The sequence below is a fragment of the Bos grunniens genome, chromosome 26 (genome assembly GCF_055505025.1).
Source record: "Bos grunniens cultivar Pamir isolate PY7600 chromosome 26, Bosgru_T2T1.0, whole genome shotgun sequence".
NCBI lineage: Eukaryota > Metazoa > Chordata > Mammalia > Artiodactyla > Bovidae > Bos > Bos grunniens.
Genome location: NC_141190.1, coordinates 41789130 through 41810301, shown reverse-complemented (window position 1 = coordinate 41810301; position 21172 = coordinate 41789130). Strand labels below are relative to the sequence as shown.

Below are 21172 nucleotides of genomic sequence, written 5' to 3'. Positions count from 1 at the left end.
CAGAGAGGGCAGGCAGCAGAGAAGCTGCCCGCTGCATCCTCTGCCCGCTGTCTTATCAGGACCAGGTGGCCAGTGACCTCAGGGCTATAACTCAATCCCGCGGTGGCCTTGGCAGCTGGGGACAGCCCCCATTCCGCACAGTCTGGCGGGTGATAAGAGCTATGTCCTGCAGCAGGGTCAGCGATCATGGTGTATGGTCCACAGGGTGGGCTCAGACCTGTTCTCCCTCATCTGTTACTGGAACAGTTGGGTGTAAGGGGCGTGGAGAACAAGCACCTCTCCACTCCTCACGTCCAGCTTCTCCATCGTCAAGGCAGCACGCTGAGCATCACCTCTCCCTAGAGTTGGCCTTGCCTTTCGCACCTGGCGGTCCTTCCCACTGACCCCACCCCGGGGTATCCCCCAGAACCATCAGCAGCAGCGAGTCTCTGGGGAAATTGCAGATAGAAGCTTCCAGCCACACATGACCATGCTCCTCCTACTCCTTACCTCTCCTGGCGCCTGGGGTCTTCTTCCAGGCCTGGCCCTGGGACCTGAAAATACTCAACTATGGGAGCCAAAACACCCGGGAATCATCCCAGGGGCAGACTTGCCTTCCACGACACGCCTGTTAGGGCCCCAGACACAGGCTGAGCCACCGAAGGTCAGTTCATCGGCCAAGCGAGCACCAGCCCAGAGCACCAACCCGTCTCCTCAATGCCCAGCCGGGTCCGAACCCCAGCAGCTGATAGCCCATGAGGCATCCCAAGGCTAGATGGGCAGCTCCAGGAGGAACTCAGCTGCTGTAGATCAAAGAACGAGAGTCTAAACGCTACAAACTCTGATGCTTTAAATTTTTCAGGGTTTTGTCCAGTTTTTTTTTTTTGAAGGGAGTGGAGTGGGGAGGAGATTCTGTTTTCTTAGCCATCCTGATAATGACCACCTATCAATTATAGGAAACATTTTTCCTCTTTTCTCTCCTTCTATTTATTTATTTATTGCTCTGGACCTTTATCGTTTTAGCCATTTTTAAAAAATTGAAGTATAGTTATTATATTAATAATTTACAAAGTGGTATTAGTTTTGGGTATACAGCAAAGTGATTCAGTTACATACACATCTATATACATTCTTTTTCAGATTCTTTTTCCTTACAGGTTATTACAAGACAATGAATACAGTTCCCTGCGCTATAAACAGTAGGTCCTTGTTGGTTATTTATTTTATATATAGTAGTGTGTACCTGTTGATCCCAAACTCCTAATTTATCTCTCCCTGCCCTCTTTCTTAAAGTCAGTTTGAAGTTTTGGTTTTCCTAGTGCCAGCAAAGGTGCCCAGCAGAGGCCACAGGCAAAGCCCTGTGAGAAAGAGACACACTCGGGCTGGAGTTCCATTCTGACCCCTGCACCACCCACACCCCCCACCATCTGTCTCTCACACACTCTCTGGGCAGCCCTGCCTCTTCCTTCTCCCCAGGAGCAGAGTTCCTTGGAGACGATACCATGAGTGTTGACCTCACTCCCCCAGCAGCCCTGCTGGGCAGGGAAGTGTCTTCAGGGTCAGTCTTTCTCCCCTCGGGCATTAAAGGAAATGAACACAGTCACAGGATCCTCTCTGAACAAAGTCGGGCTGGGAAATTCCACGCAAGACCACATGTGTGCAGATGTTCCCAAAGTAAAGCCAGGCTCTCCTGCCTCCTTCCTGGAGGGAAAATACTTCCAGACCGCTCCCTTTAAAGGCGAGTCCCTTTAAAGAGAACAATGAATAATTAGTGCATCCCACCAAGGCCCTGACAAAAGAGCAACTCTCAGATGCTGCAGCCCTCTTTGATCCAAATTGCTTCCGAAGTCCCCAAAATCCAGATCCAAACCCCATTAAAGATGGAGGCTGCATGCGAGTTGGGGGTGGGGAGTTGCAGAAAGGATGGCTCCTCCTGGGCGGGCAGCGCTCATGGGCTGGCAAATACCAGCATGATTTTCTCCCCTGGCCTCGATTAACAGTGGCTGGGTATTTAATAATGTCAGATTCAACGTAGATGAACTTCAGCCACCTCCCACTTGGATAAACAAGGTAAATACCCGTTTCCCTTAGAAACTGACCTCTGGAACATCCCTGAGATGATGCAAGGAATAAGAAAAGAAAAAGACATGTGAGGGCAGAGACACAAGCTGAGACTGGCCTGGACCAAGGGCCCCGTCAGTCATTTTTATCCCCAAATAAACTATCCACTACATTTTCTCAGCAGGTAGAGAATTTGCACTCTCAAGAGATTTCACTGGGAACACACCTCTGATTTCAGTTCACCAAATGATTTATCTAAATATATTGTTTTAGGGATTTCCTTGGTGGTCCAGTGGTTAAGAATCTGTCTTCCAATGCAGGGGATGTAGGTTTGATCCCTGGTCCCGGAACTAAGATCCCAAATGCTGTGGAGCAGCAAAACCCAAGAAGCGCAACTGGAGAGAAGTCTGCATGCCACAACAAAGAGCCCATATGCCGCAACTAAGACCTGAAGCCGGCAAAATAAATAAATAAATATATATTTTTCAGCAAATTGGAAGTTAAAGGGAAAAGATTAAAAGGATTACCTGACTGAGTCTGAATCGTGACTAGCAGGAAAGGCCTGAGTGATATTTTATGAATGATATGCACTCATGAGACAAACTTTCTGTTAGGAAAAAGTCCCTGTGATATCTAAGATCCTGATGCTTCCAGCTCTAAAATTCTCAGGCTCTGGAACTCCAGCAGCACCTTGAAGGAAATGAAGCTGGGATACTGACTGCAAACTGAGTCCAGCAGTTGGCCTGAGCAGTCAGTCCCAGAAGGACACAGAGCTGCTAGGATCCGCCTCAGAGCAGGGCTGGAGCAAACCCTGGGCAGAAGGGCCACCCCCACCCCTGTTTCCACCCCACCCTCCCCGGCCCAGAGCCAGGAGCTGCTGCTGCTTCCATTTAAGGAGAAAGCAGGGAACATTGAAAGCAGTAAAGGGAACATTCCTTCTAAATAAGGAAGGTTGGCAAGTACAAAAAAACCTGCGGGAAGTCCACCTCTCCAACAGGTAATTCATCGCACAGCCGTGGGACGCAGTGTGCACAAGGCCCACCTTCCCGACCCCAGGAGGTGCTTTCCTTTGCCAGGGCAAAGAGTGAGAGAACAAAGGCAATTTGCCACTCACAGCCCAAGCCCAGTTTCCCTGCAAGCCTCTGCTCTGCCTTATCTACCTAGCAAGCAGCAGCTTCCAAATGGACAAGGAGATGAAAGGAAGGAAAAGAGACCAGCTGAGAGATGGACAGAGACACTCTCAGGGGCACAGAGGTTTGGGAGACAACAGACATCCAAGAGAAACAAACCATCCAGGAGGGGAGAGGAAAAGGCTATGGTACGTGTCCAATGGTGACCTGAGTAACCTGCAGGCTACAGTGCATGCTGGGATATTCTGCAGGAGCACTGAGGCAGGGATGTGGGCTTTCCAGGTGGCTCAGTGGTAAGGAATCCACCAGCCAATGCTGAAGACAGAAGAGACTCATGTTCAATCCCTGGTCCAGGAAGATCCCCTGGAGGAGGGTATGGCAACCCACTCCAGTTTCCTTGCCTGGAGAATCCCATGGGCAGAGGAGACTGGCGGGCTACAGTCCACAGTATCGCAGAGTTGGACGTGGCTGAACGACTGTGCAAGACGCACATATGTGCTTCCTTTAACCTGGTGCTCTGGCAGGATCCTGAGGTGTCACACAGTAGTGACAGGAAGGTTGAGGGTTGAACCGGCTGTCTTCCTGGGTCAAGTCCCACAGAACCTTAATGCCTAGGGTCCAGCTGAGTCTCTCCCTGCCCCTGTAAGCCCCTCATTAGCACAGCCCAGTGTGGAGCAGATATGCCTAGAATTCTTTTTGCTAGTGAGACATTCATTCATTTATTCATGCATTCATTTATTTAACAAATTGTTTACTGAAAAAAGGGATGTGGGTACACAAGCATAAACAAATAGAATTATAATAACAGAAAAGACCCTGATGCTGGGAAAGATGGAGGGCAAGAGGAGAAATGGGGCAACAGAGGATGAGACGGTTGGATGGCATCACTGACTCAATGGACATGAGCTTGAGCAAACTCAGGGAGATAGCAAAGGACAGAGAAGTTTGGCGTGCTGCAGTTCATGGAGCTGCACAGTCAACATGACTTAGCGACTGAACAACAACAATGGAAAAAGGCTTCCCTGGTGGCTCAGAAGTAAAGAATCCACCTGCCAATGCAGGAGACTTGGGTTCAATCCCTGGGTTGGGAAGATCCCCTGGAGTAGGAAATGGTAACCCCCTCCAGTATTCTTGCCTGAGAAATCCCATGGACAGAGGAGCCTGGTGGGCTACAGTCCATGGAGTCAAAAAAGAGTCGGACACGACTTAGCAACTAAACAACAAACAGCAACAATAATGGAAAAGAATATGAAAAAGAATATACGTCCATCTGAGTCACTTTGCTGTACAGCAGAAATTAAATACATGGTTCGATCCCTGGGTCGGGAAGATCCGCTGGAGAAGGAAATGGCAACCCACTCCAGTATTCATGCCTGGAAAATCCCATGGACCGAGGAGCCTGGTAGGCTACAGTCCATGGGGTCGAAAAGAGTCGGACACAACTGAGTGACTTCACTTTCACTTCACTTTAAATACATTCATTATACTTTGAGAAAATTCAAATACATAAATTAAAAGCTAAAAAAAAAAAAAAAAAAAACCCAAGGACAATGCCCTCACATGGCTCACATCCTGATAACAACAGTTAAAGACACAAATCAAGAAACTCCACCTTCCGCTAAGCTTTACAAAGACCTCAAACAAGAGTGAAGACTGAGCTGTGATGACCGTCTGCTGCAACAGCCACTTGCCATATGTGGTTATTTTAACTTAAATTACACTAAATAACATTAAAGATTCAGTTTCTTGGATGCACTATCCACATTTCAAGTGTGCAAGAGTCAAGTGTGGCCAGTGGCTACCATATGGGACAACGAGAACACAGGATCTTTCCATGGTCACAGGCTCTACTGGACTGCACCAGAGAGTGAGGGCACGGAAATCCACCGAGAATGGAAGCTGAGGAAGGAGCCGGCCGTGCCAGCATAGGGCAGAATGCTTCCTAGACAGCTTGCTGCATGTGCAAAGGCCCCGGGGCAGGTGGGCATTGAATGTTCAGAGAACTGACAGGTGACCAGTGTGCTAGTGGGCTCCAACACGAGACGAAAAGCAACAGCAAGCAGACACAGTGAAGAACCATCATCTGAACTGTTTTAGGAAACAGGGAGGTAAAGGAAAAGGACAAGGCTTGACCACCAGGTTTCTGCTCAGAGCAGCTGGGAGGTGACGTGCCGCGTGCTGAGATGGGGAACTGGGGTGAGGGCTGGGTCACTTTATATATACTTTATTTGTTTTTGATACAAGGAAGGTCATCCATTCTATTTTGGACAAGTTAGGCCTGAGAGCTCCATGAGAAACCCTAGAGGAGATACAAAGTAAGCAGCTGGATAAGCATGGTGCTCAGACAACACGGGAGGATATAAACGGGGGCATTCTGAGTACATCATGGTACTATATCCATGAGTGTGGAGGAGACGTCTTAAAGAAACAAAGAAGGTGGCCCAGGCCGAAGACTCGAGGACTCTAGTGTTGATAAATGGCCATGAAGTCATGAGGGGTGAGGACACGGGTCCAAAGCCCTATACAATCAGGTGCCAGCAAAATACAACTCACTGTCTCTTTTTGTAACTAAAGCGTAACTGGGACGTTGATTTACTAACTGTCCGCAGCTGCTTTCACACTCTCAGGGCAGAGCTGAGTTGCTGCAAGAGAGACCTTACACCCTGCAAAGCCAGTCTGGCCCTTCACAGAAAGTGCCTGTCAACCCCTTGACTTAAGCATGGAGTACCCTCAGTCTCCGTATCTATAAAATGGGGGCAGAAGTGCCTGGGTCGCAGTAATGGATGTGTGTCTGTAATGGGAAACACCTGAATCTACTCAACAAGGCTAAGAGAGGAGCTCTTCATTCTCAAAGCATCCGGCGTTGTTTCCACGTTGGGCAAAAGCACCCAGTACCCACCCGCTCTCTAGAAACAACTGCTAAAATGAATTTGTAAATACAAACAGAGCCAGTGTCATCCAAGCCACCACTTCCAACGTAGAATGGATGTATACTGAGCGGTTCTAAGTCAGCTCTTTGTGGCCAGCCAGTCTCCCTCTGACTCCCATCCAACCTGAAACAAAAGCATGAGTCCATGAACAACTGGTTTTCATGGAAAAAAGTTGCTTACAAAGCCTATGTCCTCATCATTAATCTTAGCGGAAGAGGACAGAATTGTTCACCATCCTCTGCTTACCCCGGAACACTGCCCCAGCTCAGGCTATCCATCTGGCAAGAACAGCCAATCATACTGGCTATTCAGACTACACTGGTTCCTAGGCAACCAGAACTATAGCCACAGAAACAGGCTGTTGATGGCAGGAAGAAACATGAAGACAGGGACAGAGGGTTGATGCAGAGAGTGCCCTGAAGCCAATGACCTAGACGAACACTTGCCCACAGTCACTTAATCCATCTCCCAATCCTAGCTGCTCACCCGCCATCAGCAGATGCCCTGCCCAGGGCCCCAGCAGAAGCAGGTGGCATCACTCCCCGGATCACTGGCAGCTACCTGGATGGCTTCAGAATGTTCCTGCCTTCGGCCCACCTTAGAGAAGCCAGCAGATAAGCAGAGAGAAGATAGGAAGGGCCAAGATCCTTCTGGACACAGGGCCCATGATGGAGATATTCAGAAATGATAACCAAGGAAAAGTACCTGCTGTGGATGGACTCACTGCTTACGTCTCCCCAAAATTTGTTATGTTGAAACTCTACCCCTCAATGTGATGGTATTAGGAGGTGGGGCCTTTGGGAGGTGATTAGGTCATGAGGGGGCTTCCCTCATAACTCAGTTGGTAAAGAATCCACCTGCAATGCAGGAGACCCCAGTTCGATCCCTGGGTCGGGAAGATCCCCTGGAGAAGGGAAAGGCTACCCACTCCAGTGTCCTGGACTGGAGAATCCCATGGACTTATTGTCCATGGGGTCGCAAAGAGTCGGACAGGACTGAGCGACCTTCACTTTCACTACTTTCTAGGTCATGAGGGTCAGAGAAGGCAATGACACCCCACTCCAGTAATTTTGCCTAGAAAATCCCATGGACCGAGGAGCCTGGTAGGCTACAGTCCATGGGGTGGCGAAGAGTCGCACACGACTGAGCGACTTCACTTTTACTTTTCACTTTCATGCAACGGAGAAGGAAATGGCAACCCACTCCAGTGTTTTTGCCTGGAGAATCCCAGAGACGGGAAGCCTGGTGGGCTGCCGTCTATGGGGTCGCACAGAGTCGGACACGACTGAAGTGACGCAGCAGCAGCAGGTCATGAGGCTGGAGCCTTATAAGGGCATCAGTGCCCTTGTAAGAAGAGAACCTGAGTGCTTGCTCTGCTGTTTTTCACTGCCTTGATGTCTGAGGACAAGATGAGGACAAGGAGACAGCCGTCCATAAACCAGGCAGCGGGTCCTCACCACACACTGACATTGGATTCTGCCGCCTCCAGAACTATAAGAAATACCCATCTGTTGTTTAAGCCGTGTCCTCTGTGGTATTTTATGTTACAGCAACCTGAACTAAGACAGCACCTTTGGGACTCAGGCAACGCCCATTCTACAAACAACTTTACAGCTTATTCAGTTTCGGGGGAAAACGGCTCATCCTTTCATCCAACCATAATATCCAAAGTGAAGTATCTGCTTCTAAGAACTGAGAGGCCCACAGTCAAGATGCTGTCACTGAAGCTAAATGACTTAGCCAAGGGTCGCCTTAAGAAGTAAGACTTTGAAAGAAATCCAATGAGACCTAAAGAAAGCTCCTGCCAGGAGCCCCAGCAGCCCTTTCTGGGCTTCTGAGCAACAGACATGCTGGCAATTTTCAGATGCAGAAGCATTCCTGCCTTTCCTGCTGACTGGTGCCTCTGTCTTCTCAGGGTCTTCACAGACACAGAACCTCACCCCTGAGAAGCCCTAAGAGGCAGGCCGGGCAAGCTCGGAGCCGCTAGACCCTCTCGACAGCCCCCAGACTGAGAGAGAGAGGAGCCACACGAGGATGGGAAAGACCAAAACTCCACTTTCCCATCTGTGACCACAGCCGCCCAGAGAGCTCCAACCCCATCCCAGAAGCACTCTCCTGGTGCAGCTGGCGCCCAGGGCCTCTCGGGTCCTGGGCACTCTCTCAGCTATAATTCCGATCCCAGCCCAAACTCATCAACGTTCCCCCAGATGCGCTCCTAAATTCCACTTCCTTGTCTTGGCAAATGCCACATCCTCTCCTTGGACATCTAAGCATAAATCCTCTGCTTGTATTCCCCGCTGTCTTTATAACCTTCCCTTCCCTGCTCATCAATCACTGTGGCCTGTTGCTTCATCGTTCATCACTTCCCGCCATCCCTCCTGGCCCTTCTATTTTGCTGCTCACGGGTCCACACAGGCAGCAGTTTACCTATCTGAGATTTTGGGTTTGTTTTTTTTTTTTTTGGGTCATGAGCAGTGCCACAGCCGAAGCAGGCTAAACTCGCCCATACAAGCACCACTTTTACCCTCAGATGCTGATGGCCCTTGGCTGTCCCTGCAGAGCCAGGGTGTGGGATCTGCAGGAAGCGGAGGGAGCCCCCGGGATGGGGGTCTCTGGCTACACTAAAGACAGAGCACTTCACGCTGCTTTTCTTAGCAGAAGCCCAGCCTCGAGGGGCTGCAGCGGAAGGGGGCACAGCGGCGGGGTCTAATCGATGGACTCAGATCACACTGACTCAAGTACTTCCCGTCCCTTTCCTGTGTGTGTCCCATCCGTCCGTGCTGAGAAGTGTCTTCTGCAGTGGAATTCTCCTCTCCCTGACTCCCCCCCACCGCCCCCCTGCCCCCGCCGTCTTCTATCTGGAAACAAAGGCTACTATTGCTACCAGAACTTCTTTTCCAGATAAGAAAGCGGCAGTTAGAGAAGTGTCCAGCAGTTTCTCAGGAACCCAGATGGAGGGACTCACCCGGATGGAGAAGCTCAGGGCTTCTCAAACTTTCCGGCCTAAAAGTCATCCAGGCGTCTTTACAAATCACTGGGTAAATGGAGATTCTGACTCGGACTCAAAGGTGGGCCCTTTGATTCTGCCTTTCTAAGAAGCAAAGCAGAGGGTGATGCTGCCCTCCGAGGAGGAGTGGACCATCCCAGGAGTCACAGGGATTTCAACACGTGAACCTCCATCCCCGCCTCCCCTCCCAATCCCATGTGCCATCCTGCACCTCCAGTCTGCTGCTGCACCCCAGAGGGGAGACACAGGACTCCCCCTCTTCCTCCTTTCTTATTCTACTGCTCTCCAGGGACAGAATGAAGCTATCAGTTGGGGCTACAAAAGCTGCCCAAAGGCACCCCAAACCTGAACGCAGAAGCACAGAAATCCTGCAACTAAAAGAGAAAATATTCTGCAGGGACTTTTAAAACATCCCCGTCTTCGGTTTCACTCTTACCCAGGTCCTCCTTGATTTGCTCTTTCACAGGGAACCATCATAGAAAAAGAGACACAAGTTCAGTCTAGTTACCAGCTGTCATGGACTGTACCCCGCCAAGGCAGCTTGTGCTCCCTGAGTTCCTCTCCACTCCTGCAGCCCTGACAGCATTATCCTTCAGTGGAAGCTTCTTTCCTGCCACAGACCACACATGGCTACCCTGTCTTATTATTCTTCACAAGCATGTGACTTTAGGTGCACGGAAAGGCACTCTCTTAATACACTTCTTAAAATCTCTAGACTGGAAATAAGCAAATGGATAGTAGAAAAACTCCCAGTTATTCAGACAGCAGAGATGCGATTTTAGAGAATAGTTGCCAGGTATGGAACCAGCCCCAATCATTTCCACTCTCTCCATTTTTAAAAAACAAAAGTGTTAGGGGATGGAGGGTGGGATTCTGTGAAGGAGTAAATACACTATCTTAAAGATTTAAAGACATTTCAGAAATAGTTTCAAGGAGAGAAGACTCTGGCTAGTACACGTGGACCGGCTCATCCAGGCAATATTTGAGAAGGAGCTTCCATTACAACGTGGCCATTTGGCCTGCAGTTTTATTTAAACACCCTGGTAGGTGGGCTTCCCAGGTGGCGCTAGTGGTCAAGAACCCCCCTGCCAATGCAGTGAGACATAAGAGATGTGTGTGATCCCTGGGTCAATCATGGCAACCCACTCCAGCATGCTTGCCTGGAGAATCCCATGGACAGAGGAACCTGGTGGGCTCTAGTCCACAGAGTCTCAAAAGAGTCAGACATGACTGAAGCAACTTAACACACACTTCACTGGTGGCTCAGAGGTAAAGAATCTGCTTGCCAATACAGGAGATGTGAGTTCGATCCTTGGGTTGGGAAGATCCCCTGGAGAAGGAAATGGAAACCCATTCCAGTATTCTTGCCTGGGAAATCCCATGGACAGAGGAGCCTGGAGGGCTACAGTCCATGGCCTCACAAAAGAGTCAGACACGGCTTAGTGACTAAAACAATGATAACATCCCCCTAGGGTGGACTTAGGACACCTTATCCCAGCTTCTATCTAACAGAATCTCTCCCAACTCAGCCCTCAGCCAACAGAAGCCTGGTCATTTATTAACTCAACTGGGAAAGAGGGCGGGGACACTGGGGACACGTGAGCTGAATCCCTTATGGCTGAGGAGCGGATTTTCCCAAACACATGGTCACAGTATCTTTTTCGTGTCTCCCGAAAGCTTTTAGACAGATCTGAGCCCTGAGAGCTAGCTAGCTCAGTAGCCGATTAGCGCCTACCACTCTTTAACTGATTTTCAGTTTAGAGACTTCTCAAAAATAGGTTGGAACTGTTCTTTTCGGCTTAGGCTCAAGTCCCGGGTGGTAGTACATATTTCCATGCATCGAACAATACTACACACGAACGAAAACCAGGGCAGGCAAAGCGCAGGGCTCGTGGCACTGAAAAGCCTCCAACACGACGCACCTCCATTGTAAGATGATGCTGTCTCGAGCTACAAGGAGAAAGACAAATGATCGGTGCACACCTACTCTTCAGAATGGTTCGCTGCTAAAGAGCTGGAGCCTGGAAAACCACGAGGCTCAGCCTAGCATTACATCACCACACTGAGCCAGGTCCTCATTGAAACCCCAGGCACAGGGACGAGTGAGGAAGCCCCACATGGCACCCCGCGTCCCTACTACAACACACAGACCAATCCCTGGAGTCCTTTCGTCTACACATCAATGGCTCCCATGACCACTTTACTGCCTCCCCACCCCCAAACCCCCACACAACACTTCTCTGAAACACATTCTTCTCTTTGGGAAAGGAGAGCAGGTAAGGAGGGGATGACCTGCAGCCAGATCTATTCAATAAGCCCCATCCTCCAGACAGGCCCAGGTGGGTAATGGAGATGACCATTTAAAAACGGGAACCCTAATAAGCACCCATCCAGTATAAAGGCCCCACTGGCTCTTGGTTTACAGAAACTGGATGCACAGTCAAATGCTGCTTCCACCAATGGACCAATGACGAGACTGTTTGGCTGGCTTTACTAATAATAGCGAGCAGCCTTGTCCTCCGGTGTTCACCAGTCAGTGTGTGGACGCTTGGATTAACCCGACTGGACGTCTAGCGACGAAGCTCCACGCCATCCGTCTAGCTAGCTATGTGAGTGGCTGCCCCTAAACTGGTCTGTCTCCATGGGCACGGCACTGCCACCCTCAAGGATTCTTCCCATGAGGCCCTTGTTAATGCCCGGCTGTTCCCTTTGCAGGAAATACCACTGTGCCGGGGGGGTGCGGTGTTAAGATGCAGGGAGAAGCCCCCCCAAGCACGCACTGGGCTGCTGAACAACCATCAAATTCCAGGGGGGTCATTTCTGCCCCCAGGAATCTCCAGGGGCTGCCAGATGCTCATTCCAGAGCGGGGCGCGAAACGCTAGAAGGGGAGCCACCAGGTAAAAACCACGCTAGGCTGCCCGAGAACGTCAGGGCCAGCCCCAGCTCCAGGCTGCACGGGGCATCAGGTGAGAGGATACTAACAAAGCCCCAGCACCCTCTCCTCTTGGGAGGATTCGGGGGGCCCTCCGGGGCGACGGGCGGAGCACTTACATTGCCTCGGAAGCCTCCTGGTTCAGGTCGCTGGCTGGGACTGGCTGCAGAGACTGCGACCCTCCCATCCTCGCTGCGCCCTGGAGTGCAGGCTAGCCGCGAGCAGGGCCAGCGTCCTGGCACGGTACCTCCAGCGGGAGCCCGGGCTGGGCCGGCCTGCGGCCGGGGCTGCTGCACTGCAGATGGGAGCAGCTGCTGGCATCCGGGGCGGCGGCGGCGGCGGCGGGGAGCTGCGGCTTCGGGGCCCGAGCCGGAGCCCGGGGAGCGAGCGCCGCGGAGGTGTGCGCGCGAGGGTGGCCGGCGCGCGCCCCCAGTGTGTGCGCGAGGGTGGCCGGCGCGCGCGGCTCTGCCCGGGGCGCGCGAGTGTGAGCGTGAGCGCCGGCGGGGTCCGAAGGGATCTGCTCTTAAAGCCCCCGGCAGCTCGGCTCCCGCGTAGGACACGGTGATGTCATCATCCGCGAGCAGCCCCCGACGCCTGCATCTTCACAAAGCTCCAGCGCTGGCTCGGGAAACCGGGCCAGGGGGAGGGCGGGCGAAGACCCTCCCTCTCTAGCCCCGAGTCGCCTCCCCCAGCCTTCCGCAGCCTCGCCCCGATCGCCGGCATTGTGTGGCTTGGAAATGCAAATACACTTCGGACCCGGGAGTCGGGGGCCCCAGGGGGTAGGGCCGCGGTGGTCCCGGCCAGGCGAACCATGGTGGGGGGCGGGGGAGGGTATCCTCTTTCCGGCCGGCTCACCCCTCCCGGAGGGAGGCAATGGACTCTCCCAGGGCTGGGCGGGCAGGTAAACAGGCTGCCGCGGAAAATGTGCTAGACACTTGCAGTGTCCCGGTGGCTTCTGCCTTCTTCAGGCTGAGGCCTGTACCAGGGAGATGCGAGGGCCTGGCTCCCGGGTTCCCCCCTGCCACCCCCACTCCCCACCTCACCTGAGCCCAGGTCCGGCCTCCAAGGACACAGTTTGGGGGTAGGGCGGATTGGGAAAGCCTGCTACGGAGTCTGAAGCACCCCCCATCTTTAGCCACCACAGGAGGCTCCACGGAGACGCCCCTTGCAAAGGCTCATTCCCAACCGTCAGAGGTCAGGCCAGCTGAGAGGGCCCATCCGTGTCAGGCCTTTAAGACCACAAGAGTGTCCAGGGGAAAGACAGCTCTCCATGACACACGATCTAACCATCTGTCTCCGTGATTCTGAGCCCAAACCGGGCCTGCAGGAATGTCTGTGACACCCCATTCAGTGCCCCCAGCCCCCACCCCGATTCCTCTGCTGGGGCAAGCTGTGCCCGGCTAGCCAGGCCCCCTCGCCCAGCTCTGGCTGCTCCCAAACCCTGCAGACTTCCTTGGGCTCCTGGGCCTCCTCGCAGGCTACTCAGCTCCTTTTGGTTCAGGAGGTTTGGGGGCCCACCTGAAAACTGACGGTCCATCCCCATTCTGAGGTCCAATCAGACTCACAATGGAATTAAAGCGGAACCTCTGAGGAAACGTAACCCACTCCAGGATTCTTGCCTGGGAAATCCCAGGGACAGAGGAGCCTGGTGGGCTACAGTCCAAGGGGTCACAAAAGAGTCGGACAAGACTGAGCTACTGAGCACATCTGATGTGTAAGTTGAAAACTCATCTTCATTTTCCCAGCATTTCTTTAGAGTCAGCCTAAAATGCATGTAACTTGTGGCCAAAACAAAAATAAAATGGAAACAAAACTGCTCAAAACATTCTGAAATGTCCTCCACATACTGAGTGTTTCCTAAAACTATGGCTGAGGATGTTTGGACGGCTACTTTTGAAGTTGTGACTCAAATCTCAGGATGGTTCCAGAGCTTCATGGTGGGCTGACTTTCCTCTGCTGATATTTAAAATTAGTGTCAAACAGAGACCCAGAAAGTCAAAATTGTTTCCTGGGCTGCAACCACATGAAATGTCCAGGCTACATTGAAAAGGTTGACTTTTTCGAATTTATATGAAAATAGCTAATGATCCCGTCAGTCTTGCAGAGAAGGTGACTGTCAGGGGGTGGCCGGGTGAAGCTTGCTCCTGAAAGCACCTCCCATAACCTGTCACTCACAATCAGTGCCCGGAGTCACCTGGTGGCAGGGATTCTGAGCTTTGCTCATCTGGTCATTCCCAGCACCCCGAGGGTTCGTTTTTTCATCAGAAAACAGAACTCTTGGGCCTCATATGCAGCTAGAAGTCCAAAGAACCTTACCACGTGGAGCTGAAAACTTCCTAAGTGCTAACTTAGGGAAAGCTATGACAAACCTAGACAGCATATTAAAAAGCAGAGACATCACTTTGCCGACAAAGGTCGTTATGTCAAAGCTATGGTTTTTCCAGTAGTCATGTACGGATGTGAGAGTTGGGCCATAAAGAAGGCTGAGCGCCGAAGAATTGATGCTTTTGAATTGTGGTGCTGGAGGAGACTCTTAAAGAGTCCCTCAGAGAGCAAGGAGATCAAGCCAGTCAATTCGAAAGGAAATCAACCCAGAGTGTTCATTGCAAGGAATGATGCTGAAGCTCCAATATTTTGGCCACCTGATGTGAAAAGCCAACTCTTTGGAAAAGACCCTGAGGCTAGGAAGGACTGAAGGCAGGAGGAGAAGGGGGCGACGGAGGATGAGATGCTTGGATAGTATCACTGACTGAATGGATATGAATTTGAGCAAACTCAGGGAGACAGTGGAGGACAGAGGAGCCTGGTGTTCGATAGTCCACCGGGTCCCAAAGGGTCAGACACAACTTAACGACCAAAGAACAACAAACCTACACTTCACCTTTTGAGGAAAGTGACCACTTCCCTGGGCACTGATGGTATCTATGGCCTGTAGCCAAACCCAGCCCTAGGAAAATACACAGGGAAAAAATGAGAAACAACAATTAGAATTCATCCGCTCATTTTTTTCATGATACAGAAAAGCACCAAACCTTCCAAGTGTCCTGATCCGTAACAGGTAGGGGTCTGCTGCAATAACTAGAGAGGGCTTTGAAATGAGACAGGAGGTCAAATCCTGACCTCTCCCTCATTTGGTGTGTGGCCTTGAGCCAAATGCTTGACGGTACTGAACCACTGCTTCCTCAGCTGGCAAGAGAGAGAAAGCATCTGTTTTGCAGAGTATTAGGAAAACCTAATTATATATATGAAATCCCGGGACCAGGACTAACTGGTGCTTGAGCGGTGTTAATTTTCCTTCCTTCTTTATTAGAAACATTTTTCCCTAAGCACAGCACCACATAGATAATGAGGGGGCATTGCAGCGAAGGGCTTTTATTTAGAATCTCAACAATCGTAAAGTTACGACCTAGTGACACTTCATTTGTGTGTCACTGACACCATCGCAGTGATGTTAACAACATGGCCAAGAACCAGTGGAAAAACAATCTGGATGCCGTTGAGGTCAATGCAACTGAAATCCATGCGTTACTAGTTTGTATAATAAACTTCTGGAAGAACTTTTCAGACTCTCATTTAAGACATTTGATGGTTTACTTTACACACAGTTCAAAACAAGCCTGGGGACTTCCTTGGCAATCAGCAGTTAACACGACACACTTCCACTGCAGGGGGCATGGGTTTGATCCCTGGTCAGGGAACTCGGATCCCTGCATGCCACACAGTGCAGCCCAAAAATAATAATAATAAAACAAGCTTGGTTATCTAGTAATTCAGCCTACAGGAAAAAAAAAAAAAAAAAGGAAAACATATAAAACGTGGAGAGGGGGAGTGATTAGAGAGGAAAAGAGCCATGCTATGGACTGAATGTATCTACCCCCAAAATGTCATATACTGAAGCCCTGATACCAATTTGATGGTATCTGGAGGGGGCCTTTGGGATGTAATTAGGTTAGATTAAGTCACAAGTGTCTAGCATCTCCGACTCAATGGACATGAATCTGAGCAAATTCTGGGAAACAGTGAAGGAGAGGGAAGCCTGGCTTGCTACAGTCCACGGGGTCGCAAAGAGTCAGACACGACTTAGAACTACAGCGACCAAAGGAGAAAGAGACACATAATCTCTCTCTCTGCCATTTCAAGGACACAGCAAGAAGGCAACCATCTGCACACCAGAAGCAGGGCTCTCTTTAACCCGACCATGCTCACACCCTGATCTCGGACTTCCCGCCTCACAACTGTGAGAAATCAACATTTTTGTTGAAGTCACCCGGCTCAAGTTCTTTGTGTTATAGCGGCCCAAGCGGACCAACCAAGACAGGCTGTTTAAGATACAGGGCTAAGGGACCAAGAATAACTAACAAGAAGGGAAAAGATAAAAAAAAAGAAAGAAAGAAAGAAACAACTCTCCAAGTTAGACCAAGGAAATTCGAAACAATTTCAGGGCCATTTAACCCAGCTCCTGGGTTCTTGTTATCCACAGGAACCACTGATAGCTCAGAAACCACTGGCTACATCCCACTCTGGCCTGTTTACTGCCTCCAAATCCTCTCTTCTTCACCCACCCCCACCCCAAGTGATGGCCAAGGAAGCTAAATAATGGGTTTGCACAATAAGAAAGCACAGATTCCACCCCAAATTATTAAAATGCCAGCAGCTAGCCTTGCAATCACACATTCCCTAGTGTATTCAAACCTGCACTGAGCACTCACTTGGGCCAGGCCCTTGGCTGGAGCTGAGGCTGCAGACAACCTATCAGTGCGCTCTGCTTCATCCCGACTTTCCTTCCCAGACCGCTGCTTTCAGGGGGCCGCTCCTCCCTTCCTTACCGCTTCTTCATGCCCAGCTCACACTCCAGACTCTACCCTGGCCACCCTGGGAGGGGCAGAGGCCGCCACAACAGGGCACCTCCTCTCTCCACCAAATCAGGGATGCCCAGACTTTCTAACCATGGCCCTTGTTGCTAAGTCGTGTCTGACTCCTGCAACTCCATGGGCTGTAGCCCACCAGGCTCCTCTGTCCATGGGATTTCCCAGGCAAGAAAAATACTGGAGTGGGGTTGCCATTTCCTTTTCCAAGGGATCTTCCCAAATCAGGGATGGAACCTGCGTCTCCTGCATTGGTAGGTGGATTCTTTACCACTGAGCTACCAGGGAGACCCTGAGGTCCCTCCCTCTGTCGCCCTCTGGACCAGAGCATGCATATTCTAGGATGCTAAAGGTAGGCTAAGCCCACTTAGATGGGCTCCACTGCCAACCCTCCTACTGATGTCCCCAAAACATCCTAGAAACCTACATAAATCCAAGAAAGCACCCATCATTTCTAGAACAATTAGAGATTCCACATTTACTAGTGCACTTAGCATCTGCCTGGCCTATAGAAGATGAGTCTGTTCTCAAGTTACTTCCTGACACATACGTACCAGAAAGTTCAGCAAACTTGCGCAATCCTTGTAGCTGAGAGATAAGATATATGATACAGACTCTGAAATCCCACTCAAGTCCAAGGGACTGAACCACACATAGTCAGAAAGGGCAAGTAATTTGAAGCACCTCTGACACCCCAAGGAAAACACACTTAAGCGGCTTTATCTTTGCCTCCAGCCTCAAGGAAGTCTCCAGTTGCCATAGCAGCAACGCTCTACAAACAAGACCAATGGACCCTGTGCTGCTAATTAGCCTGTGCACACTTGCTAAAAGAAAGTAGGTCAGATCACAAGAAAATCCATCTGGAGAGCACTGGGAATGTAAATACAGATGGAAAACGGGCCCGGGCAAGGTCCTGTTTCTTCAAGTCTCTCGCCTTCACCATCACGGGGCGGGGGGGGGGGTGCAGCTAGTGGGGGTACAGCAGAGAGGCTGCACAAAAGCACGTGGACCTTCTCTTTAGGAAGCTGACCTTTCCATAGGCTCCAGCATCACCACCCGCTTGCAACTTGCTCCTTCAACTGAGACCCAGAAAGTCCAGCTGCACACCCCACAACTCCACCCAGCTTGTCACATGCTGCCTTGCCTAAAACTGCAAGAGCTGCGGACTTTCCCGGTGGCCCAATGGCTGGGACTCCACACTCCCAGTGCAGGGGACCCAGGTTCATTCCCCGGTCAGGGAATTAGATCCCACATGCCGCAACAAAAATCGAAGATCCCAACTGAGACCCGGCATAGCCAAATACATAAAAAGAAAAAATAAAAGACTGTAAAAGCTGGGAGCCGTTTGATTTCAGACCCGAGTTCAGGCCCATGTTCAGCAACCGTAGGTAAACAGGAGCGTGAGACAAGCGAAGCCGACCAGCAAGCAGGAGACCGGCCTGCAGGCCAAGAGTGGCACGCTGCTGGCACTTTATCCATCCAGGGTTTACGTTTGGGGTCCATTTTCCTGGGCTTTTGAAGACACAGCTTTTATGTCGCACAGCCTTGCTCCAAAAGTTGTCCACTGTCTTCAGGAGAAACTCCCAATTCAATATCCTGGCCTTGATCCCAACACTGGGTCCATCCTGCACTGGAGCAGGGCCCAGGTCCCCCGTTCCTCCTGTGCATCAGGGCCCAGCTCCCGGCCAGCTTCTACGAGGCGTAAGTCTCCTCCAGCCCACAGATGTCCCCCTCCATGTGCTACCTCCAGCAAATTTTAGCTTTGGTGCTTTCTCGCCTCATCGGAATCTCACTGTATCCTGTGCCTGTGTCTGGCGTCCCTGCTCTCCAGCCTGCCCTGGCAAAAGTCTTCATTCTTACGATGAATAGAGAAAAGGGAGGAGCTTGTCAGGCTTCCCAGCTGGTTCAGTGGTAAGGAATTCATCTGCCTACACAAGAGATGCAGGAGACTTGGGTTCGATCCCTGGATCAGGAAGATTCCCCTAGAGTAGGAAATGGTAACCCACTCCAGTATTCCTGCCTGGAAAATCCCATGAATGGAGGAGCCTGGCGGGCTACAGTCCATAGGGTTGCAAAGAGTCAGACACGACTGAGCTACTGATCTCATCATCAGGTTCCCTCATTTTTAGATCTGACTGTCTTCTACACTCCAACATTGAATCTCATGTGGTCACCCTGGGGACTCTGAGTGGTTAACTTGGGTTGAAGAGCCAGCTCAGGTAGAACCCCATCTTTTCCAGGGTGCTCTTGCTCACTCTTTGAAAAGCGCTGATCTTCTATGCTTTTTTCACCTCCTTTACCATAGTTACACCTGAGATCTTTCAAAGATCCTTTCAAGCAAGGACCACTCCAACAGCTACTACTCTTCATGGGGGAAAATTTCATTTCTGTTACGATGCAGCCATGAAATTAAAAGATGCTTGCTCCTTGGAAGGAAAACTATACAGACCTTGACAGCATATCAAAAAACGCAGACATCACTTTGCTGACAAAGGTCCGCATAGTCAAAGCTATGGTTTTTCCAGTAGTCTTGTACAGATGTGAGAGTTGGATCATAAAGACAGCTGAGCACCAATGAACTGATGCTGTTCAAACTGCGGTGCTGGAGTAGACTCTTGAGAATCCCTTCGACAGCAAGGAGATTCAACCAGTCAAACCAAAAGGAAATCAATCCCTCAGATTCATTGGAAGGACTGATGCTGAAGCTGAAGCTCCAATACTTTGACCATCTGATGCAAAGAGTTGACTCATTGGAAAAGACCCTGATGCTGGGAAAGATTGAAGGCAGGAGGAGAAGGGGGCGACAGAGGATGAGATGGTTGGATGGCATCACTGACTCGATGGACATGAGTTTGAGCAAAAGTCCGGGACATAGTGAAGGACAGCGAAGCCTGCGTGCTGCAGTCCATGGGGTCCCAAGAGTCAGACACAACTCAGCAACTGAACAACATGATACAAGGTAAAGGCTGAGGATTTTGGTATTAGATCCAGGAAGGCAACCCAGAATGTGCTAGAAAAGGAATTAGTAAAGAGAGATAAGACTCATCTCTTTTTTTTTGGCCGCACTAGGTCTTAATTGTGGCATGCAGGATCCTCATAGCTGAATGCAGGCTCTTTAGCTGCAGTATATGGGGATCTAGTTCCCTGACCAGGGATCGAACCCCAGACCCCTGCACTGGGAGGGTGGAATCTTAACCACTGGACCACCAGGGAAGTCCCAAGACTCACTTTTATTTTAAAATTAAGAATTCAGGATACATTTTACATCTTTGATTCCTACAAGAAGGAAAGAAAGCAAGCCAACACTAAAACCCAGGGCTACGCAAAAGTTAGGACAGCACTGTGTTAAGAAGTCTCATCACATATGAAAAAGAAATCAGTAACACAAACACCACATCCCAAAAGATTAAATAAAAGCCTTAGAATCCTTCTTTCTTTACCAAATAAATTCAGCTCTTTTGAGATGGAAATGGTAGAAGATACTCTTGAGATAACATTTTAGAAAATATATCCTACCTCATTTCAAGAAATGACTCAAGCTTGCAACTCAAGACAGCAAAAGAATCTTGAAAGAAAAGTTAGATAAAAGCCAGAGAGAGTGAGCTTATCCTGAAAGGACTTATCTGAGCCCTGGCTGGAGTCAGCTGCAGGCCTGGATCTAACTTCCTCAGCAGCCAAAGCAAAAAGGAAATCAACACTGAATATTCATTGGAAGGACTGATGCTGAAGCTGAAGCTCCAATACTTTGGCCACCTGATGTAACAGCTGACTAGTTGGAAAGGACCCTGGTGCTGGGAAAGATTGAAGGCAGGAGGAGAAGGGGATGACAGAGAATGAGCTGGTTGGACGGTATCACCAACTCAATGGACATGACTTTGAGCAAACTCTGGGAGATGATGATGGACAGGGAAGCCTGGTGTGCTGGTCCATGGGGTCGCAAAGAGTCAGATGCGACTGAGCGACTGAACGACAACAACAAGCAAAAAGGGAAACAATCATTTTCAGTTACACAATTCATAAAACCTAGCAGATTTTAACGGCCATTCCATGGATAAACAGCTTTTTGCATGATTGCCATTCTCAATATGTTCATTCCTATGGATTCTCCATGAGGAGATGGTGTATACAGTAGACAGTGCCTTCAACAATATCCTTCCACCAACAAGACCTTCAGTTTCATGTGGCTACTTCAGCAAGCACATCAGCAGCTACCCAGCTCCACCACCAATTAATACAATCAGAAGTTCTGGGAAGGATAGGGACTTCC

General features: G+C 50.3%; 1 protein-coding gene and 1 long non-coding RNA gene across 51 annotated transcripts in view; both read right to left on the bottom strand.

Moving 5' to 3' along the window:
* Window positions 1-21172, bottom strand: part of TACC2 (transforming acidic coiled-coil containing protein 2) — a 234989-nt gene that overhangs the window by 65257 nt on the left and 148560 nt on the right. For 2 of the 50 annotated variants that reach the window (XM_086377992.1, XM_086377993.1), the window contains exon 1: window positions 12160-12664. The exons of 47 other annotated variants lie outside the window; for them this stretch is intronic. In XM_086377992.1, the coding sequence (XP_086234118.1) occupies window positions 12160-12227 (68 nt within the window). In that variant the 5' untranslated portion in view covers window positions 12228-12664. Of the gene's footprint in view, window positions 1-12159; window positions 12665-21172 lie in introns of those variants that run through there. One more of the 50 variants, XM_086377994.1, reaches the window with a different exon arrangement.
* Window positions 1124-2832, bottom strand: LOC147344458 (uncharacterized). Its single transcript, XR_015155427.1, has 2 exons — window positions 2568-2832; window positions 1124-1725 (listed from the first exon to the last, which is right to left on the bottom strand). It is a non-coding gene; the product is annotated as an uncharacterized LOC147344458 (long non-coding RNA).